We start from the raw sequence: 21,861 nt of genomic DNA, 5'->3' as shown, positions 1-21,861 counted from the left end.
GGATATGTGGCCAGACGCCAGGACACGCCGCTGTGCGTGACGGGGGAGGGGAACTAGCTTCGCCCGACAAGAAAAGGCTAAGGGCTCCAGCCCTGTGGATGCTGCTGCAGGAGCCCTCCCAGGCCACCCCCCTCCGTGACGATAGCTCCATCCTTCCCTCCAGGGATGAGGAGAGGGACCGTCCGCCGCCTTGCAGCACCGCAGTCTAGCATTGGAGGAGCAGTGGGGGCCGCACGGACTATGCTTGTGCCTCTGTACAGCCTAGGGTTTCAATACCTTAGGGTAGTCAGGGCTAAGTCCTGTATCATGTCCCAAGGTGCGGGAAAGGATACGTGGAGGCGACACTCGCACATGCTCGCCCGTTGTTGGTTTGGGGAGATCGGACCCTTTCAATAGGGTCCGTCGCCCCTGTCTCATCTTCATAGAAAAAAGGAAAAAAAAAAATGTTGAGAAAAACAGACGTGTGCTTCCAACGGACACTAAGCATGAACTGGTTTCCGCCCACAATCGGGGCGAGGATGTATACGGCGGAGAAGCTAACCTCTTTTTTTTTCACTTAGTGTCAGCCTCCAGGCAGCAGTAGCATACACCCACAGTACCTGTGTCCCCCAATGAGGCGAAGGAGAAAACACTAAAAAGAATGAACATATACATTTCTATGTAAAAACGACTTGCCGGCGCAGGTGTTCCGGCTTTCAAATTTCCTTTAACCTCTTCAGGTTGCCAAAGACACCAAGTAGTTTAAAGAAGTGACATTTCCATTCTTCTGGCGTTTTCCACTCAGAAGATGCTCTACAGTTTACGAGCCAATGGAAAAAGATAAAAGATACCCAGAGTGTTTTCCAAATGTCTCGAAAATGAAAAAAAAAAAGAAAACACCGGTGGCCAAAACTTTTGGTAAAACACTCAAACGACCGAAAAAAACAAAACAACAAAAGATGCTTAAGGGGAAAGAAAATGTCTGGAGTTTCCTGAAACATCTGCTTTAACAGCTCAATAGGCTCATCCGAGTTTAAAAGACGCCGTGTGCACATGCTGCAGATACGATATATTTTCATTATGTTTTTTATGCAGGAATGGAAATTCTTCAAATCCTCCTCAAAAACTGAAAACACCCCAAAAAAGAAAAAAAAAAAAAAAAAAAAGGGAGCTTCTGTTCCAGAACTCTGTGTGGACACCTCTTTGGGCAACGTTCACACGGTCAGTATTTGGTCAGTATTTTACATCAGTATTTGTAAACCAAGGCCAGGAGCGGGTGACAAATACAGAAGTGGTGACGTGTTTCTATTATACTTTTCCTCTGATTGTTCCTCTCCTGGTTTTGGCTTACAAATACATATGTGAAATACTAAACCAAACACTGAAGGTGTGAACGGGGCCTGAGTGCGTTTCTTTCCTGCTGATCCAATAAGAAACAGATTAAAAAGTGCAAAAAAAAAACAACAGGATTTTTGGGTTGCTTACCGTAAAATCTGTTTCTCGTAGCCTTCATTGGGGGACACAGAGACCATGGGTGTATGCTGCTGCCACTAGGAGGCTGACACTATGCACAAAAAAGTTAGCTCCTCCTCCGCAGTGTACACCCCACCGACCGGCAGGGAATTCCTCAGTTAGTGAGAAAGCAGTAGGAGAAGTAACAGAATAGATTGAAAACAGAACAAAACTCAACTGTAACCAATCAACCAAAGCAAGAACAGGAGTTGTAGAACATGGGAGGGTGCTGTGTCCCCCAATGAAGGCTACGAGAAACAGATTTTACGGTAAGCAACCCAAAAATCCTGTTTTCTCGGTCGCCTTATTGGGGGACACAGAGACCATGGGACGTCCCAAAGCAGTCCCTGGGGTGGGAAAACAAACTTCCATCAGGCCAGCGGACTCACCACCGCAGCCTGCAGAATCCTTCTACCTAGGCTGGCATCTGCCGAAGCGTAGGTGTGGACTTAGTAGAATTTCACAAACATGTGAACCGAAGACAAGGTTGCAGCTTTGCAAAGCTGCAGCGCGGAAGCTCTGTGGCGTACCGCCTAGGAGGCACCCACTGCCCGGGTAGACTGCGCTGTGATCCCTGGAGGAGCCACTCAATGCTTAACCCGGTAGGCCTCCAAAATTGCCGATCTGATCCAGCAAGCAATAGTGGCCTTTGAAGCTGGGCGACCTTTCCGCGACCCATCTGGAATGATGAAAAGACTGTCTTTCGCAAGGAAGTCATCCTAGCCAGATAGACTCTCATCGCCCTGACCAGATCCAGCTTGTTCAAGGACCGCTCCCGAGGATGAGTTGGACTCGGACAGAAGGACGGCAGAACAATATCCTCATTGAGGTGAAAAGAGGACACCACCTTCGGAAGGAAAGAGGGCGGAAGCCGCAGAAGTACCTCATCCTGGTGAAGTACCAAATAAGGAGAGCGGCAAGAAAGCCGCCAATTCCGACAGGCGCCGGATGGAAGTAATGGCCACCAGAAAAGCTACCTTCCAAGAAAGGAGAGAAGGGGAAACATCCCTGAGAGGTTCAAAAGGAGGACCTTGCAGAACCTCAAGAACCAGATTAAGATCCCATGGATCCACGGGCGCTCGGTACGGAGGAGCCGTGTGAGCCATGCCCTGAAGAAAGATTTTGACCTGAGGGCGGGAGGCCGTCTTTTGAAATAAAATGAACAGCGCCGAAACTTGACCCTTCAAAGAACTGAGGGCAAGCCCAGCATCCAGCCCTGCCTGAAGAAACGCCAGAACAGAAGGGAGCGAAAAACACATGGGCGCGATGACATTGGCCTTACACCAAGTGAAATAGGTCTTCCAAGTATAGTAATAAACTTTGGAAGATGATGGCTTTCTGGCTCGGAGCATGGTATGAATTACTTGATCGGAGAATCCTGCCCGTTTCAAAACCTTGGTCTCAACAGCCACGCCATTAAAGTGAGCGGCCGAGGATTGGGGTGGCAAATCGTGCCTTGAGACAGCAGATCTGCCCTGTCTGGAAGCTTCCAGGGGGCATCCGCGAGAAGGTTGACAATGTCCGCGAACCAAGACCTTCTGGGCCAATTCTGCGATGAAAATGGCTGGAATTCCTTCTGCTTTGATCTTCAACAGCTTGGGAAGAAGAGGCAGGGGAGGGAACAGATAGGGAGTTCAAACTGTGACCAAGGAACGGCCAGAGCATCGGCGCCCACTGCCAGAGGGTGTCGAGACCTGGAACCAAACTGTGGGACTTTCCTGTTGAGGCGAGACGCCAGCAGGTCTACATCCGGGGTTCCCCATTGACGGCAAAGCAGATGAAACACCTCCGGATGTAGGGACCAATCTCCCGCCGTGAGACCCTCGCGGCTGAGAAAATCGGCGGCCCAGTTGTCTACACCGGGAATGTGTACCGCGGAAATTGTCGGAACGGAAATCTCTGCCCAATGAATAATCTTGGACACTTCTGCCAGGGCTGAGACACTTCGTGTCCCTCCTTGGCGGTTGACATATAACACCGCTGTGGCATTGTCTGTCTGAATCCGGACAGGCAGGCCCCTGAGGAGCCTCTCCCAGTGGACGGGAGCCAGATGGATCGCTTGTATCTCTAGGACGTTGATCTACAGAGCTGATTCCTGAGTCGACCATCGACCCTGAACAGTGTGATTGCGGAACACTGCACCCCAGCCGAGGAGGCTGGCATCCGTTGTTACAATCTGCCAGTGAATGGGAAGAAAAGACCCAAGAGGATGAGAGGCGACGTCAACCACCAGTTGAGTGACCGCTTGACCCGGTATGAAAGTCAAAATGGGTGATCCAGGGAAAGGACAGACCTGTTCCCCCGAGACAGGATGGCGTGTTGGAGAGGTCTGGAGTGAAATTGGGCAAAGGGAACCGCCTTTATTGCCGCCACCATCTTTCCCAGGACTTTCATGGTTGTCCGGAGAGATGGAAGTCGTATGTGTCGAGGACGATGGTAAGACTTTGGCGAGCTTGATGAAAGGATGGAGCTTTGATTAGAATGTCGTCGAGGTACGGAAAGAGAAGGAGACCTCTGATTCTCAACAAGGCCATCAACGCCGCCATGATCTTTGTAAATACTCTGGGTGCGGTGGCGAGACCGAACGGCAGTGCAACGAACTGGTAATGTTCCTGGCGAATCGCACAACGCAGGAACTTCTGATGCCCGGAGAATATGGGAAGATGTAGATAGGCATCTTGAATGTCTATTGAACACATGAACTCCTGCATCTCCATGGAAGCGATTACCGACCAAAGAGACTCCATTCGGAAGTGACGCAGTCGGACTCTCTAGTTGAGTAACTTGAGGCCCAAGATGGGCGAACTGTCCCGCCTTCTTTCGGTACCACAAACAGGTTTGAATAAAATCCTGTGAAACGTTCTGATTCGGGAATGGGCACAATCACTCCGGAATTGAGGAGAAAAGCGATGGACGCAAAGAACCCCAGAACTAAGGCAGGATCCTTTGGAGGTCGGGACTCGAAAAAACGATCCCAGGGACAAGAAACTAAGTCTATCTTGTATCCTGATGATACAACTTCCCTGACCCAAGTGTCCTCTACTGAGGCAAGCCAGACGTCTCTGAAGAAAAGGAGTCGACCTCCTAATTGGGAAGGACCCCCGGGGGTCCGTTGATAGACATGCTGATGTGGACCGACCAGATCTGGACCTGGAGGATCTGACCTGGGAGGAGTGAGATCGCCAGGAAGGAGTGGGTCTGAAAGGCACCTACTTCCTATCCTGGCATGCCTGCGGTCTCTGTTGGTTAGAGAAGTTCTCTGCCGTATTGAAGCGGCGGAAAGACCGAAAGGGCCGAGACTGACGTCTTAGCGGAGGTCTGCGAGGCTTGGACTGAGGGAGGCGGGAACTCGTGCCCCCAGTGGCGTCCTTAATAATCTGGTCCAGCTGGGATCCGAAGAGCCGCGCTCCCTGAAAAGGCAGATTGGAAAGGGACTTTCTTGAAGAGAAATCCGCCTGCCAAGCTTTGAGCCAAATTGTACGTCGGACTGCCACCATGTTGCTTGACGCCTGAACTGCGCAGGACGCGGCATCCAAGGAGGCAGAGAGTAGATAATACCCTGCATGGGAGATCTGGTTGGCCTGATCAGCCAAATGCCCTGGTTGGGCCTTATCTAGGATGCCCTTGCGGAGATCCTCTGCCCAAGTGGCTATGGCCTTCGCTACCCAAGTGAAGTGAAGGCTGGGCTTAGCACCGCTGCAGCCACTTCAAATGCTGACTTTGCTAAAGATTCTATAATTCTATCATTAGAATCTTGTAACGACGTCACACCTGAAATCGGGAGGACCGTGTTGTTAGAAAGTCTGGACACGGGTGCGTCTACCGAGGGGGAAGCAGACCAGTTATCGGTGAGCTCTTTGGCAAACGGATACAGCACGCCGAGGCGCTTCCCTCTTTGAAAGCGCCTGGTCGGATTTTCTCTTTCCCTGGTAAGAGTCTTGCCAAACTCAAGAGTGGGAGGCGAAGACCCTGGAAGGTGTTTCTGCCCGTCTGAACGAAACCTCCTGATCTGAGGATTTCGCAGGGGAGTCTGAGATTTCGAAGGAGTGGTGAATCGCAGCAATGAGGTTCTGTACTGTAACCTTCATGTCCGCGTCCTGGTCCGAATCCAGCTCTAAAAACGCTTCACCTGACTCGGGTGAGGAGGCACGGGAGGGCGACTGCTGGGAAGGACTATGTGGGGATGTGAGGCCAGGAGAGGATTCCGGCCGGAGATCCTGCCTGGGTCTTTTGCGGCTTTTGCTGGCTGGCTCAGATGGAATGTCTTGCGACCTGCTGGACCCTGCAGAAGTGTCCAGGGGCAACCTATCAAGAACGGCCACTAGGGACTGAGACACTCTGGTGAGGTCTGCCACAGATTGTGAAAGAGACGAGGCCCAGCCAGGGATGGGGAATTCGCTTTCACGTGGCACAATAGATGGCTCCTGAACGGGGTCAGGGAAGTCTGCGAGAGGGGCATGCAAGAGGGGCATGCGGCGAACTGGACTAGAGTGCCCGTGGGGGCCGGCGGCCGGCTACGCTCAGACTTAGAGTTAGACATAAAGATGGAACAGAAGGACCCTGAAGAAAAGCCGGAAGGTTGGGGAACAGAAAGGCAGAGGAGGGTGTCAGTCTGCAGTTGCAGAACTACTCACGGTCCGGTGTCCCCCAAAGCGCTGTACCAGGCTTGTGAGAATTGCAGGACCCCAGCAGGGGATAGCTGACATCTGTCTATCGTCTCCGGCTGACAAACTGCAAAGATGGCGGCAGCCTGAGGTGGATGAAAAAACGCGGTTCAGGAGGGCCAAGAAGGGCGGAGTTAGCCAACTAAAGGAAACCGCCCCCCTTACCCAGCCACAGGCTAAGAGAGGCGGTGGGAGGGCCTAGGAACGGGCGGGAGCGCAGCCGGCCTATGAGTGGGCGGGGGGCGTGGCCGCGATGGGCGCGAAGGCCTAAAATGAAGCCGGGGACTAAATTAGAGACGGCGGCCGCCTGTCAGCAATGGGCGGCGCGGAAGTGCCGCAACACTGCAGCGGCCACACACAACGAAGATGCCACCAGAACCGCGCCGGAAGATGAATCCCCCGATGAATACAGGCGGGGGGGAGACAAAGCCCGCACCGCAGTCGGGGCCTCGGTGAAATGCGGCAACCGTCGAAGGCGCGGGCCACATCCTGCAGCGCTGCCTTGGTGCCGCTCCAATGTATCCTTGCGGTGGTTTGCTCCGTGCGCCGCGCCTCTGCTCCAATAAAGGTACCTTCTTTATCCAACGCTGTCTGTTAATCTTTCCCGTGTCTGCGCCTCTTCCGACCGACAGGCTCTGGTGGGCGAGTGGGTGGGAGGCGTTTGGCAAGGACCATCCGTCGCTGGCCCGCATCTGCGCCGAGCTTCTGGTCCGCACGGAGAGCTATGAGGATACGGGGTGGCAGTACACGCCGTACTCATAGTCTCTTTGTGGGAGTACAGTTGTGACTCTTCACACTGTATCCCTCCGGAAACCTGAAAAGGAACGACGCACACTGAGGTAGATAAGGGTCTAATGAAAGACCCGTGTCCACCTCCTACTGACACTAAGCTAAACTGAGGAATTCCCTGCCGGTCGGTGGGGTGTACACTGCGGAGGAGGAGCTAACTTTTTTTGTGCATAGTGTCAGCCTCCTAGTGGCAGCAGCATACACCCATGGTCTCTGTGTCCCCCAATAAGGCGACCGAGAAATAGGACAGACACCAAACAGAAGACAAAACCATGAAAAACGTCAATTTCTTAAAATTTATTGATTATACAGTATAATGCGATTTACAAACCAGTAAAGAAAATAAACCGATTCCAGATTAAAATATCAAAAGAGAAAAAACAAACAGTATCCGTGTTCTAAACTAGACGCATGCCAGCGGGTGCAGCGTAGAGAGACCGCGGCTCCAGCACTTTACATTACACCGGGGCCGGGTGCACGTTCCTTCATCCCAGAGTATCGGAGGACATAGAAAAGCAGTTCCATTGTGCAGGGTTCACAAACTTGTGCTTTATAGATCACCGCTGAGAACGGAGAGGACAGACCGCACTTTGGAATCAGACATAATCCTGCAAAACTATGTCACCAAGCTACAAGTGTGACCGAACCTGGAGGGGACACATAATGTAGACTCCTCGTACACAGGCGAGCAAGTGATGAAGGCCTCATTCCCATGCATGTGGGTCATGCTCCATTAAAGGAATTATGTTAATAGACAGCATCTCTGTCTCTTTCATTCATCTTAACATAAGCCTATTTGTGTAATATGATTGACATGCCATAAAAAGCGCTTCGGCTCATTTTTTTTTTTTAATTAAAGATCCATAGGTCTGTACGGAATAAATTTGTTTTTTTTTTTATAGTTGTCAGAAACTTTGTTTTCTATTACCGAGCTCCAAATCCTCTGCATAGACATACAGGTTAACATTTAATTTCCTGACCGCATGTAGTCACCACTAGAGGGAGCTTAGGAGCCAACTCCACCGTATGCATCAAGCTCCCTCTAGTGGAGGATGCAGGGGATTTGGAGCTTGGTATCACAAAAAAAAAAAAGTTTTGACAACTATAATAGTATACTAAGAAATTTAGACTAAGAAAAAAAAAAACTAACATTACGGTCCAGCATGGACATTCACTTTAAGGTCCCGAGACAGCACAACAGAAGATAAATTCCTCTGTACCTGCATGGGACAATATACAGTAGCAGTGTAGGTCATCAATGGATCGTGCAAGGCAATGGGCCGAAGGCAGAAGTGAACTTTTTATGGGAAAGCAGCTCTCTAGTAGTTGTTAGACTACAACTCCCAGCATGCCTGGCAGGTAAGAAATAATACTATTAACAGAACCAAAACACTTCAAAAGGGAATAATTTTATTATAAAAGATACTATGGGAATATAAGTGAGATTTGCCATATAGTCCTAGCTCCAAATCAGAGGTCTGCTGCCTGCGACCCTCCAGCTGATGTGTCAGGCCATGCTGGGTGCTGTAGTTCTACAATTGCTGAAGGTCTTCAGGCTGCAGAGTGTTGCTCTCATGAATACACTATATTATATTGGTCACTTTCAGTAAACAGAATAATTCAGCAAACCGGATTAACATGCCGTAAGATGCCCTGGGAGGAAAAGATCTATGGGCAGAGCATATACCTGCAATCAATAAACACACAAAACCTTAAAAGAAAAAAAAAATGATCTTCTATATACAGTAATACAAGGACAGCAGGTCGTGACGAGTCATCCTAATGGAAGGATGATGTGCAGACTAGTGTTTTCACGAGATGTTTTGGGAGATCTTATGAAAAATCCCCAATGTACGGTCGTCCAAAACCATAACCCTGATTGGTTCCTGAAGTCACGACTTTTGATATCCGACCATAAATGGATGGGTACTTATTTTTATAGATAGTCCCCCATGGCAGTGCACACACTTGGCCCTTGATCAATAGTGGAAAAATAAATTTGTCACTTACACTGTGGTGATAAATATATTTAGCTGAAAACCCCCTTAACAAAAAACCCTAGTTGCCTACAGTCTCGACTAGGGGGAGCCAACTGCATTGTTTGTCCATAGAGCTCAATAATGACACTGTATGCAGTAAGCTCCCTCTAGTGGTGGATGTGGGAAGCCATAATTATATATTTTGAACTCTTGATTTATGCTGGGGATTGGAGGCTCCTTATGAAGGAATAGGAAAAGATTAATGAATACAAATATTTGGATTAATAAAAAAAAAAAAAAAAGGAGAAGGCAGAATGAGAATGATCTTCAAAAGTTGCCCATTCACTATTGTGTTCTCCATTGATCAAGGTGACCAAAAATTGCCATGGGGAAACAGAAACCATTGGGCCCTGGTATCTATGTATGTAAGGTCGGAGGCTGCCTTGTATAGAGCTGCTCCTGTAAGAAGTACTGTAAAACAACAAGACAGTATGTGCTGGAAAGAAAAACCTTGCTGTAATTCTAGCAGAAAAGGGAACAGAAGAAGCTTTTCTTAGCTTATAAAATAGTCGCTTTTTGTACAGTAAAGCGAAAATCACAGCTTTCAAAAAAACTAAAACTTTGCTCTATAATACAGAACGGATCCCTCTGTCTGTGGCGGAGCGGTGTACAAGGATGAGCAGACGGAGCCATGAAATGAGCGGGGTCAGCCCACATGGAGAAGCTAGAAATTACTCGGGAGCTTGTGATGCTATAAATGTATAATGGGGTTATTTTATGTTCACATTCCATAGGATTTGTAAAATGGCGCAAAAAGCACCAAATGTAACCATTAAAGGGGAGAGAAAGCCCCCTGCTTCATTAGGGGCATTATGGTAGAAGTGATGCCACGTGACGTCTTCATTGTCAGGGTCTGGTCGGCAGCTACACAATCCTCAGCCCTGTTCACAAGCTGCAGTTCTCAGCATGGCCGGTGGATCTGACTGGTGCCGTGCAGAAAAATTGGTGGCTACAAGGGAGGGATCTCTTGCTCAGTAGATACGACGATGCTGCAGTTGTGCATACAGGACCTGTGCTCTTGGGGGGTAAGGTGGGGTTGCCTTGTAGTTCAGACGTTTTGCAGAATGCTTAAAAAAAAAAAAAGTACAATCCCCAAAATTAGCTGGTAAATACTGTGACATGTCTGCTCAGTATCAGTCCCCTCTGCCAGAAATGTGTGACCTGCAGTAATCGCCTTTTATGCATTCATAACATTTGGACGGGATTAACAAAAATTGGGAGAAAAAAAAAATATATATATGTTCGTCTGTTTATGGAAATTTGTTCCAAAAGAACAGAAGTTTCCTTGTACTATATTACAGCGAGCTCCTCAGGATGACACTTATTCTTCCTCCTCTTCTTCCTCCTCCTCCTCTTCATCATCATCCTCATCATGGCAGTGTGTGATCTCTTGTGGCGCTTGGGGAAACAGGTTGGGTGGTTTAATTTCGCTGATGGAGCGGGTCAGATGGTGCCGCTTGAAGTCGGAATCTTTGAAGTCCAATGAAGAGCGGTTCCGTGTGGCCATCGGGGACTCGGACTCGTTAATATCTACATGAATATGCTCCACAGTGGATTCATGGGGCATCTAGACAAAGGGAAAAGAAACATGACACGGATAAATCAATAACGGCGTCATTCTACAAGGTTCACATCAACATCTGCTCAGAGTATGTGCAACATTAAGGCCGTGTTCACACATACAAAACATTTTTTCATTCATCATTTTATCTGTACCATAGGGAACAGCAATCTGCTTGTCACATTATTGCTGGTTTTCTTATGTATTTTCTCTGGTTCAAAAGCAGATCTGAAACTTTTTTTTTTCCAGTGTAGAATCAATAGGATTCTGCACTTAGAAATGAGGGTGTAAAAATGCAGATTTTGTTGTTTTTTTTTCCCCCCTTCAGGCTTCTCATAGAAGACAAAATTCTCAAAAATGGTCATATACTGTATATTAATAGGAGTTTACAAAATAGACAAGAGACAGCCAACACAAAAATAAGCACACAATAGTTACCACCGAACCCCCAACGCGCGTTTCTCACTATGGCTTTTTCAGAAAGGGCGCGCAGAAACCACAGTGCGAAATGTGCATCCGGGCGTCCGGTGGGAACTATGGCGTGCTTATTTTTTTTCCTTTCATGCCCTTTATCTTCTATGGTTATAATGCTTATTCAGCATTCGGTGTGTGCATGCTATTGACTTATTACTGTAAAGAAATCCTTGCACTTATCTTTATATAGATTTCTTGGATCTACTACTACCGTTAATGATACTATACAGGTACGTAGATATCAGTTATCTAGGTATACTGGTGTTACGTGAATCACCCCACTAGGGGGAGACATCACTCACAGATATACATAGATTTATTATCGTATTATTTATTGTGTCAGGTTGATAATTTTTTCTTCTAATCCCATACATGTCTCTATGTCAGCTATATTACAATTTTGGTAACTATGATCTGAGACCTCTCTAGCCATAGAGTGAGCGTTTTAAGGAAGCACATTGATGCACTATATGGTACCACCAGGATATTTCTTTCTGCATTTAGACTTTTAAGGAATTGTATAACTAGTTTTGGGATATACATTTAATAAAGATCGATTATGATATAATTTTGTGCTCAGAGAAATTAGTGTAATGGCTGACTCCCTATAGAAGGAGGTACGGACAAAACACACCATAAAATGTACAATTCAACAGCGTCTGTAAATGCATAGTGGACACAAGTTTTTAGAAAATCACATCCACTTTGCTTAAAAACTGCTAAAACAGCAGATTTTCTGCCCAAAAATAAACACAGCACTTACGCTATATGGGAATATAGAAGAAGCCAATAATGATAAGGTGCAAAACAGGAAAATATTAAAATAACTAATTGCAAAAAGACAATTAAAAGAAACACTTCATAAATGGTAGTTGTCCCAACACAGAGGACACAAGTGACAGGTGTAGGCAGGTGAACCAAAAGGGAAAAGAACCCTGGACGTAATCGAATAGAAAGGATTAAGCGTCATCAATTCATAAAGACACATGCACAATGGAAATCAGAGCGGCACGCTTCAGACCCCTGATGAAGCATGGCGAAACTCATATCGAGTGTGTTTGGTGGGTGAGCCCCTTTCACCTTGGCTGCCAGGATGTATATTTTTATATCCTCATATTCTATTGAAGTTAAAAGTCAATTAATCTCCCCCTGGCATGTCATTCTTATTCTCATTGTGCATGTGTCATTCTGAGTTGATTACATGTTATCCTTTCTACTTGGATTATTACCTTCAGGGACTCTTATCCCTTTGGTTCACCCACCAACACTTGTCAGTTTTGTGCTCTGTGTTATAATTTTGAACCGTTTTGTCTTTTGTTTTTTAATTTTTTTTTTTGCAATAAAAGTTAAATTATTACTTAGATTAATATTTTCCTGTCTTGAACTTTATCATTATTGGCTTCTGCTTTATGCTAGTGCTATCTCAGACTCAATAGCATTTTCTGGATTGTGGTTTTGGTTGACAGATGTGGGAACATGGCCTAAAGTGGTTTTCCAGGGTTAGAGCATAGATGGCCTGTTATTCGGATAATATTAGGTGGTGACGGCTGACTCGGACACCCTGTCTGAATGGATCGTGGCGCTGGAGCATGAACATGGTGCCATCTGACTACAGTCTGTGGAGCTTGTGGCAGCTGAGCAGGGTATTGCAGCACTGTTCCACGAAAGTGAATGTGACAACACATCAATACTCGCACTCACCTGTGCAGCGCTCTCATATGTCTATCTCTACTATATCCCGTACCATCACCTGTGCAGCGCTCTCATATGTCCATCTCTACTATATCCCGTACCATCACCTGTGCAGCGCTCTCATGTCCATCTCTACTATATCCCGCACCATCACCTGTGCAGCGCCCTCATATGTCCATCTCTACTATATTCCGTACCATCACCTGTGCAGCGCTCTCATGTCCATCTCTACTATATCCCGCACCATCACCTGTGCAGCGCTCTCATGTCCATCTCTACTATATCCCGCACCATCACCTGTGCAGCGCCCTCATATGTCCATCTCTACTATATTCCGTACCATCACCTGTGCAGCGCTCTCATGTCCATCTCTACTATATCCCGCACCATCACCTGTGCAGCGCCCTCATATGTCCATCTCTACTATATCCCGCACCATCACCTGTGCAGCACGCTCATGTCCGTCTCTACTACATCCCGCACCATCACCTGTGCAGCGCGCTCATATGTCCATCTCTACTATATCCCGCACCATCACCTGTGCAGCGCTCTCATATGTCCATCTCTACTATATCCCGCACCATCACCTGTGCAGCGCCCTCATATGTCCATCTCTACTATATTCCGTACCATCACCTGTGCAGCGCTCTCATGTCCATCTCTACTATATCCCGCACCATCACCTGTGCAGCGCTCTCATGTCCATCTCTACTATATCCAGCACCATCACCTGTGCAGCGCCCTCATATGTCCATCTCTACTATATTCCGTACCATCACCTGTGCAGCGCTCTCATGTCCATCTCTACTATATCCCGCACCATCACCTGTGCAGCGCTCTCACAAGTCCGTCTCTACTATATCCCGCATCATCACCTGTGCAGCGCGCTCATATGTCCATCTCTACTATATCCCGCACCATCACCTGTGCAGCGCGCTCATATGTCCGTCTCTACTATATCCCGCACCATCACCTGTGCAGCGCGCTCATATGTCCATCTCTACTATATCCCGCACCATCACCTGTGCAGCACTCTCATATGTCCGTCTCTACTATATCCCGCACCATCACCTGTGCAGCGATCTCACAAGTCCGTCTCTACTATATCCCGCACCATCACCTGTGCAGCGCTCTCACAAGTCCGTCTCTACTATATCCCGCACCATCACCTGTGCAGTGCCCTCATATGTCCATCTCTACTATATCCCGTACCATCACCTGTGCAGCGCTCTCATGTCCATCTCTACTATATCCCGCACCATCACCTGTGCAGCGCTCTCATATGTCCATCTCTACTATATCCCGCACCATCACCTGTGCAGCGCCCTCATATGTCCATCTCTACTATATCCCGCACCATCACCTGTGCAGCGCCCTCATATGTCCATCTCTACTATATCCCGCACCATCACCTGTGCAGCGCTCTCATATGTCTATCTCTACTATATCCCGTACCATCACCTGTGCAGCGCTCTCATATGTCCATCTCTACTATATCCCGTACCATCACCTGTGCAGCGCTCTCATGTCCATCTCTACTATATCCCGCACCATCACCTGTGCAGCGCCCTCATATGTCCATCTCTACTATATTCCGTACCATCACCTGTGCAGCGCTCTCATGTCCATCTCTACTATATCCCGCACCATCACCTGTGCAGCGCTCTCACAAGTCCGTCTCTACTATATCCCGCACCATCACCTGTGCAGCACGCTCATATGTCCGTCTCTACTATATCCCGCACCATCACCTGTGCAGCGCGCTCATATGTCCATCTCTACTATATCCCGCACCATCACCTGTGCAGCGCTCTCATATGTCCATCTCTACTATATCCCGCACCATCACCTGTGCAGCGCCCTCATATGTCCATCTCTACTATATTCCGTACCATCACCTGTGCAGCGCTCTCATGTCCATCTCTACTATATCCCGCACCATCACCTGTGCAGCGCTCTCATGTCCATCTCTACTATATCCCGCACCATCACCTGTGCAGCGCCCTCATATGTCCATCTCTACTATATTCCGTACCATCACCTGTGCAGCGCTCTCATGTCCATCTCTACTATATCCCGCACCATCACCTGTGCAGCGCTCTCACAAGTCCGTCTCTACTATATCCCGCATCATCACCTGTGCAGCGCGCTCATATGTCCATCTCTACTATATCCCGCACCATCACCTGTGCAGCGCGCTCATATGTCCGTCTCTACTATATCCCGCACCATCACCTGTGCAGCGCGCTCATATGTCCATCTCTACTATATCCCGCACCATCACCTGTGCAGCGCTCTCATATGTCCGTCTCTACTATATCCCGCACCATCACCTGTGCAGCGATCTCACAAGTCCGTCTCTACTATATCCCGCACCATCACCTGTGCAGCGCTCTCACAAGTCCGTCTCTACTATATCCCGCACCATCACCTGTGCAGTGCCCTCATATGTCCATCTCTACTATATCCCGTACCATCACCTGTGCAGCGCTCTCATGTCCATCTCTACTATATCCCGCACCATCACCTGTGCAGCGCTCTCATATGTCCATCTCTACTATATCCCGCACCATCACCTGTGCAGCGCCCTCATATGTCCATCTCTACTATATTCCGTACCATCACCTGTGCAGCGCTCTCATGTCCATCTCTACTATATCCCGCACCATCACCTGTGCAGCGCTCTCACAAGTCCATCTATACTATATCCCGCATCATCACCTGTGCATCGCTCTCACAAGTCCATCTCTACTATATCCCGCACCATCACCTGTGCAGCGCTCTCATATGTCCATCTCTACTATATCCCGCACCATCACCTGTGCAGCGCTCTCATATGTCCGTCTCTACTATATCCCGCACCATCACCTGTGCAGCGCTCTCACAAGTCCGTCTCTACTATATCCCGCATCATCACCTGTGCAGCGCGCTCATATGTCCATCTCTACTATATCCCGCACCATCACCTGTGCAGCGCGCTCATATGTCCGTCTCTACTATATCCCGCACCATCACCTGGGCAGCGCTCTCACAAGTCCATCTCTACTATATCCCGCTTCATCACCTGTGCAGCGCTCTCACAAGTCCATCTCTACTATATCCCGCACCATCACCTGTGCAGCGCTCACAAGTCCATCTCTACTATATCCCGCACCATCACCTGTGCAGCGCTCTCATATGTCCATCTCTACTATATCCTGCACCATCACCTGTGCAGCGCTCTCATATGTCCATCTCTACTATATCCAGCACCATCACCTGTGCAGCGCTCTCATATGTCCATCTCTACTATATCCCGCACCATCACCTGTGCAGCGCTCTCAAATGTCCATCTACTATATCTCGCACCATCACCTGTGCAGCGCTCTCACAAGTCCATCTCTACTATATCCCGCACCATCACCTGTGCAGCGCTCTAATATGTTCATCTCTACTATATCCAGCACCATCACCTGTGCAGCGCTCTCATATGTCCATCTCTACTATATCTCGCACCATCACCTGTGCAGCGCTCTCATATGTCCATCTCTACTATATCCCGCACCATCACCTGTGCAGCGCTCTCACAAGTCCATCTCTACTATATCCCGCACCATCACCTGTGCAGCGCTCTCATACGTCCATCTCTTCTATATCCTGCACCATCACCTGTGCAGCGCTCTCATATGTCCATCTCTACTATATCCAGCACCATCACCTGTGCAGCGCTCTCATATATCCATCTCTACTATATCCAGCACCATCACCTGTGCAGCGCTCTCATATGTCCATCTCTACTATATCCAGCACCATCACCTGTGCAGCGCTCTAATATGTTCATCTCTACTATATCCCGCACCATCACCTGTGCAGCGCTCACAAGTCCATCTCTACTATATCCCGTACCATCACCTGTGCAGCGCTCTCATGTCCATCTCTACTATATCCCGCACCATCACCTGTGCAGCGCTCTCATATCCATCTCTACTATATCCCGCACCATCACCTGTGCAGCGCTCTCATGTCCATCTCTACTATATCCCGCACCATCACCTGTGCAGCGCTCTCATGTCCGTCTCTACTATATCCCGCACCATCACCTGTGCAGCGCTCTCATATGTCCATCTCTACTATATCCCGCACCATCACCTGTGCAGCGCCCTCATATGTCCATCTCTACTATATCCCGCACCATCACCTGTGCAGCGCCCTCATATGTCCATCTCTACTATATTCCGTACCATCACCTGTGCAGCGCTCTCATGTCCATCTCTACTATATCCCGCACCATCACCTGTGCAGCGCTCTCACAAGTCCATCTCTACTATATCCCGCATCATCACCTGTGCAGCGCTCTCCCAAGTCCATCTCTACTATATCCCGCACCATCACCTGTGCAGCGCTCTCATATGTCCATCTCTACTATATCCCGCACCATCACCTGTGCAGCGCTCTCACAAGTCCGTCTCTACTATATCCCGCATCATCACCTGTGCAGCGCGCTCATATGTCCATCACTACTATATCCCGCACCATCACCTGTGCAGCGCGCTCATATGTCCGTCTCTACTATATCCCGCACCATCACCTGTGCAGCGCTCACAAGTCCATCTCTACTATATCCCGCACCATCACCTGTGCAGCGCTCTCATATGTCCATCTCTACTATATCCTGCACCATCACCTGTGCAGCGCTCTCATATGTCCATCTCTACTATATCCAGCACCATCACCTGTGCAGCGCTCTCATATGTCCATCTCTACTATATCCTGCACCATCACCTGTGCAGCGCTCTCACAAGTCCATCTCTACTATATCCCGCACCATCACCTGTGCAGCGCTCTCATATGTCCATCTCTACTATATCTCGCACCATCACCTGTGCAGCGCTCTCACAAGTCCATCTCTACTATATCCCGCACCATCACCTGTGCAGCGCTCTCATATGTCCATCTCTACTATATCCCGCACCATCACCTGTGCAGCGCTCTAATATGTCCATCTCTACTATATCCCGCACCATCACCTGTGCAGCGCTCTCACAAGTCCGTCTCTACTATATCCCGCATCATCACCTGTGCAGCGCGCTCATATGTCCATCTCTACTATATCCCGCACCATCACCTGTGCAGCGCGCTCATATGTCCGTCTCTACTATATCCCGCACCATCACCTGGGCAGCGCTCTCACAAGTCCATCTCTACTATATCCCGCTTCATCACCTGTGCAGCGCTCTCACAAGTCCATCTCTACTATATCCCGCACCATCACCTGTGCAGCGCTCACAAGTCCATCTCTACTATATCCCGCACCATCACCTGTGCAGCGCTCTCATATGTCCATCTCTACTATATCCAGCACCATCACCTGTGCAGCACTCTCATATGTCCATCTCTACTATATCCCGCACCATCACCTGTGCAGCGCTCTCACAAGTCCATCTCTACTATATCCCGCACCATCACCTGTGCAGCGCTCTCATATGTCCATCTCTACTATATCTCGCACCATCACCTGTGCAGCGCTCTCACAAGTCCATCTCTACTATATCCCGCACCATCACCTGTGCAACGCTCTCATATGTCCATCTCTACTATATCCAGCACCATCACCTGTGCAGCGCTCTCATACGTCCATCTCTTCTATATCCTGCACCATCACGTGTGCAGCGCTCTCATATGTCCATCTCTACTATATCCCGCACCATCACCTGTGCAGTGCTCTCATATGTCCATCTCTACTATATCCAGCACCATCACCTGTGCAGCGCTCTCATATGTCCATCTCTACTATATCTCGCACCATCACCTGTGCAGCGCTCTCATATGTCCATCTCTACTATATCCCGCACCATCACCTGTGCAGCGCTCTCACAAGTCCATCTCTACTATATCCCGCACCATCACCTGTGCAGCGCTCTCATACGTCCATCTCTTCTATATCCTGCACCATCACCTGTGCAGCGCTCTCATATGTCCATCTCTACTATATCCAGCACCATCACCTGTGCAGCGCTCTCATATGTCCATCTCTACTATATCCAGCACCATCACCTGTGCAGCGCTCTAATATGTTCATCTCTACTATATCCCGCACCATCACCTGTGCAGCGCTCTCATATGTCCATCTCTACTATATCCTGCACCATCACCTGTGCAGCGCTCTCATATGTCCATCTCTACTATATCCAGCACCATCACCTGTGCAGCGCTCTCATATGTCCATCTCTACTATATCCTACACCATCACCTGTGCAGCGCTCTCATATGTCCATCTCTACTATATCCAGCACCATCACCTGTGCAGCGCTCTCATATGTCCATCTCTACTATATCCAGCACCATCACCTGTGCAGCGCTCTAATATGTTCATCTCTACTATATCCCGCACCATCACCTGTGCAGCGCACTCATAACTACATCTCGCACCATCACCTGTGCAGCGCTCTCAACTACAGGGTGGGTCATTTATATGGATACACCTAAATAAAATGGGAATCGTTGGTGATATCAACTTCCTGTTTGTGGCACATTAATATATGGGAGGGGGGAAACTTTTCAAGATGGGTGGTGACCATGGCGGCCATTTTGAAGGCAGTAATTTTGAAGTCGGCCATTTTGGATCCAACTTTATTTTTTCCAATGGGAAGAAGGTCATCTGACACCTCGGCCCCATTGAGAATTTCACAAGAAAAACAATGGTGCGCTTGGTTTTAACGTAACTTTATTCTTTCATGAGTTATTTACAAGCTTATGACAACTTATAAAATGTGTTCAAAGTGCTGCCCATTGTGTTGGATTGTGAATGCAACCCTCTTCTCCCACTGCTAAAATATTATTATTATTATTATTACTACTATTATTATTAATAATAATAACTAAAATAATATACTCCATATTGATGGAGGTTTTAGGCCAGCTATTGAAGATGTCCAGAGATTAAAAATTATTTTAAATGGGTCCAAAATAAATTAAGAAAAAAATCTTAACACCCTCATTGATTCCCCCGCAGCTCCAGCTCTGATACGCATCAGCTCCCGGCTGCTCTATGTTCCTGTACCATTCTTGACAGATTGAAAATGGCTGAAAATACCGGCTAGACAATAACGGGCCACAGCGTAGCCACAGATTGGCTGAATGTTCGTTTCCAGTGTGTGAAGACAGGACCAGAAAGTGAAGATCAGAAGGGAACGGGTGAATGATTAGGGAAATTATTGCTACTACTATTTCTTTTAGTAGTCTGAGCCATTTTAAAGATTACTTTTGCTCCCCTCCAAACCCTACCTGACAGACGATTTATAAGAAACAGGTTTGTGATCCATGAATCGGACTGAGGTAGAGGTTGCTGGGACTCACCAAAACATGAGCGGCTCTGAAGAGGTAGCTGAAGGGATAATACAAGAGATTGATGAACGACGCGGCATAGAGATCTGCGTAGCGCATCACTTGACTTGCAAACAGAGTCTGGCGTGAACCGCTACGGAAAAGACTCCCCATCATCCCATAGCACATGTCCATGTCGTGGGTGACTTTCTGCGTAAAACACAAGGAAACGTTTCGTGAATTAATCACTTCTGCCGTCGTTGGCAGTGTGACCCAGATATAACTTTCAGCAGATCTACAATTTTTTTTTCTATCTCGAGAGACAGTATCAACTTTCGGAAAGAAGTCACCTTAAGCTCAAATGTTGGCGCAATCCTTTGCATGGTACAGTATGGTTTTCATCATAAGTTGGCCACTTTAATCAAACTCTTTGCAGTTACTGCACGATGAGGCTTTGATAAAAACCGGCAATTGTACACTAGGACTGATTCTTTATTAATGACCTTGTGGATCGGATGGAGAGTAAAGTGTCAGTCTTTGCTGACGACGCCAAATTTATGTACGATGCTAAAATCTGACCACGACAGTGCAATATTGCAAAACGATCTGGATAAGATGTCTGAAAGGGCAAACACTCGGCATATCAGATTTAATGCTGATAAATGTAGAATAAAGACACTGGGATGGAGTATTCCCATTGCTGCATATACTTGGGTATTTTGGTTAGGCCTGTTTCACACATCCGATTTTCTGCTCAGTCGAAATCCGCCAAAATGGTGGATCCGTTGGCGGATTGAAAAAAACGGGTGGCACCGGACCGTGAGAGAGAGAGGTGGGAGAGAGAGAGAGGTGGAGAGAGAGAGAGAGAGAGAGAGGTGAGAGAGAGAGAGAGAGAGAGAGAGGGAGAGAGAGAGAGAGAGGGAGAGAGAGAGAGAGGGAGGGAGAGAGAGGGAGGGGAGAGAGAGAGAGAGGGAGGGAGAGAGAGGGAGGGAGAGAGAGAGAGAGGGAGGGAGAGAGAGGGAGGGAGAGAGAGAGAGAGGGAGAGAGAGGGAGGGAGGGAGAGAGAGAGAGGGAGGGAGAGAGAGAGAGAGAGGGAGGGAGGGAGAGAGAGAGAGGGAGGGAGAGAGAGAGAGAGAGGGAGGGAGGGAGAGAGGGAGGGAGGGAGAGAGGGAGGGAGGGAGAGAGAGAGAGAGGGAGAGAGAGAGGGAGGGAGAGAGAGAGAGGGAGGGAGAGAGAGAGGGAGGGAGAGAGAGGGAGGGAGAGAGAGAGAGGGAGGGAGAGAGAGAGAGGGAGGGGAGAGAGAGAGGGAGGGAGGGAGAGAGGGAGGGAGGGAGAGAGAGAGAGAGAGGGAGAGAGAGAGGGAGAGAGAGAGGGAGGGAGAGAGAGAGAGGGAGGGAGAGAGAGAGAGGGAGGGAGGGAGAGAGAGAGAGAGGGAGGGAGGGAGAGAGGGAGGGAGGGAGAGAGAGAGAGAGGGAGAGAGAGAGGGAGGGAGAGAGAGAGAGGGGAGGGAGAGAGAGAGGGAGGGAGAGAGAGAGGGGGAGAGAGAGAGAGAGGAGAGAGGGAGGGAGAGAGAGAGAGAGTGAGAGAGAGAGGGAGGGAGAGAGAGAGAGAGAGAGGGAGGGAGAGAGAGAGAGGGAGAGAGAGAGAGAGAGGGAGAGAGAGAGAGAGAGGGAGGGAGAGAGAGAGAGAGAGAGGGAGAGAGAGAGAGGGAGGGAGAGAGAGGGAGGGAGGGAGAGAGAGAGAGGGAGGGGAGAGAGAGAGGGAGGGAGGGGAGAGAGAGAGAGAGAGGGAGGGAGAGCTGAGAGGAGAGAGAGGGAGAGAGGGAGGCGAGGGAGGGAGAGAGAGAGGG

General features: G+C 48.7%; 1 protein-coding gene across 1 annotated transcript; it reads right to left on the bottom strand.

Moving 5' to 3' along the window:
• Positions 1 to 7,226: 7,226 nt before the first annotated feature.
• LOC141059665 (cytosolic purine 5'-nucleotidase-like) lies at positions 7,227 to 20,256 on the bottom strand. Its single transcript, XM_073555747.1, has 2 exons — positions 20,046 to 20,256; positions 7,227 to 10,550 (listed from the first exon to the last, which is right to left on the bottom strand). Exons 1-2 carry the CDS (start codon positions 20,205 to 20,207, stop codon positions 10,305 to 10,307), a joined length of 408 nt encoding a protein of 135 aa, XP_073411848.1. The 5' UTR covers positions 20,208 to 20,256; the 3' UTR covers positions 7,227 to 10,304.
• Between the last annotated feature and the right edge of the window lie 1,605 nt (positions 20,257 to 21,861).

The sequence above is a fragment of the Dendrobates tinctorius genome, unplaced genomic scaffold, assembly GCF_039654945.1.
Source record: "Dendrobates tinctorius isolate UK_male_01 unplaced genomic scaffold, ASM3965494v1 ptg000230l, whole genome shotgun sequence".
Lineage (NCBI taxonomy): Eukaryota > Metazoa > Chordata > Amphibia > Anura > Dendrobatidae > Dendrobates > Dendrobates tinctorius.
The sequence above is the reverse complement of the archived record's forward strand: the minus strand, read 5'-3'. Positions and strand labels throughout refer to the sequence as shown.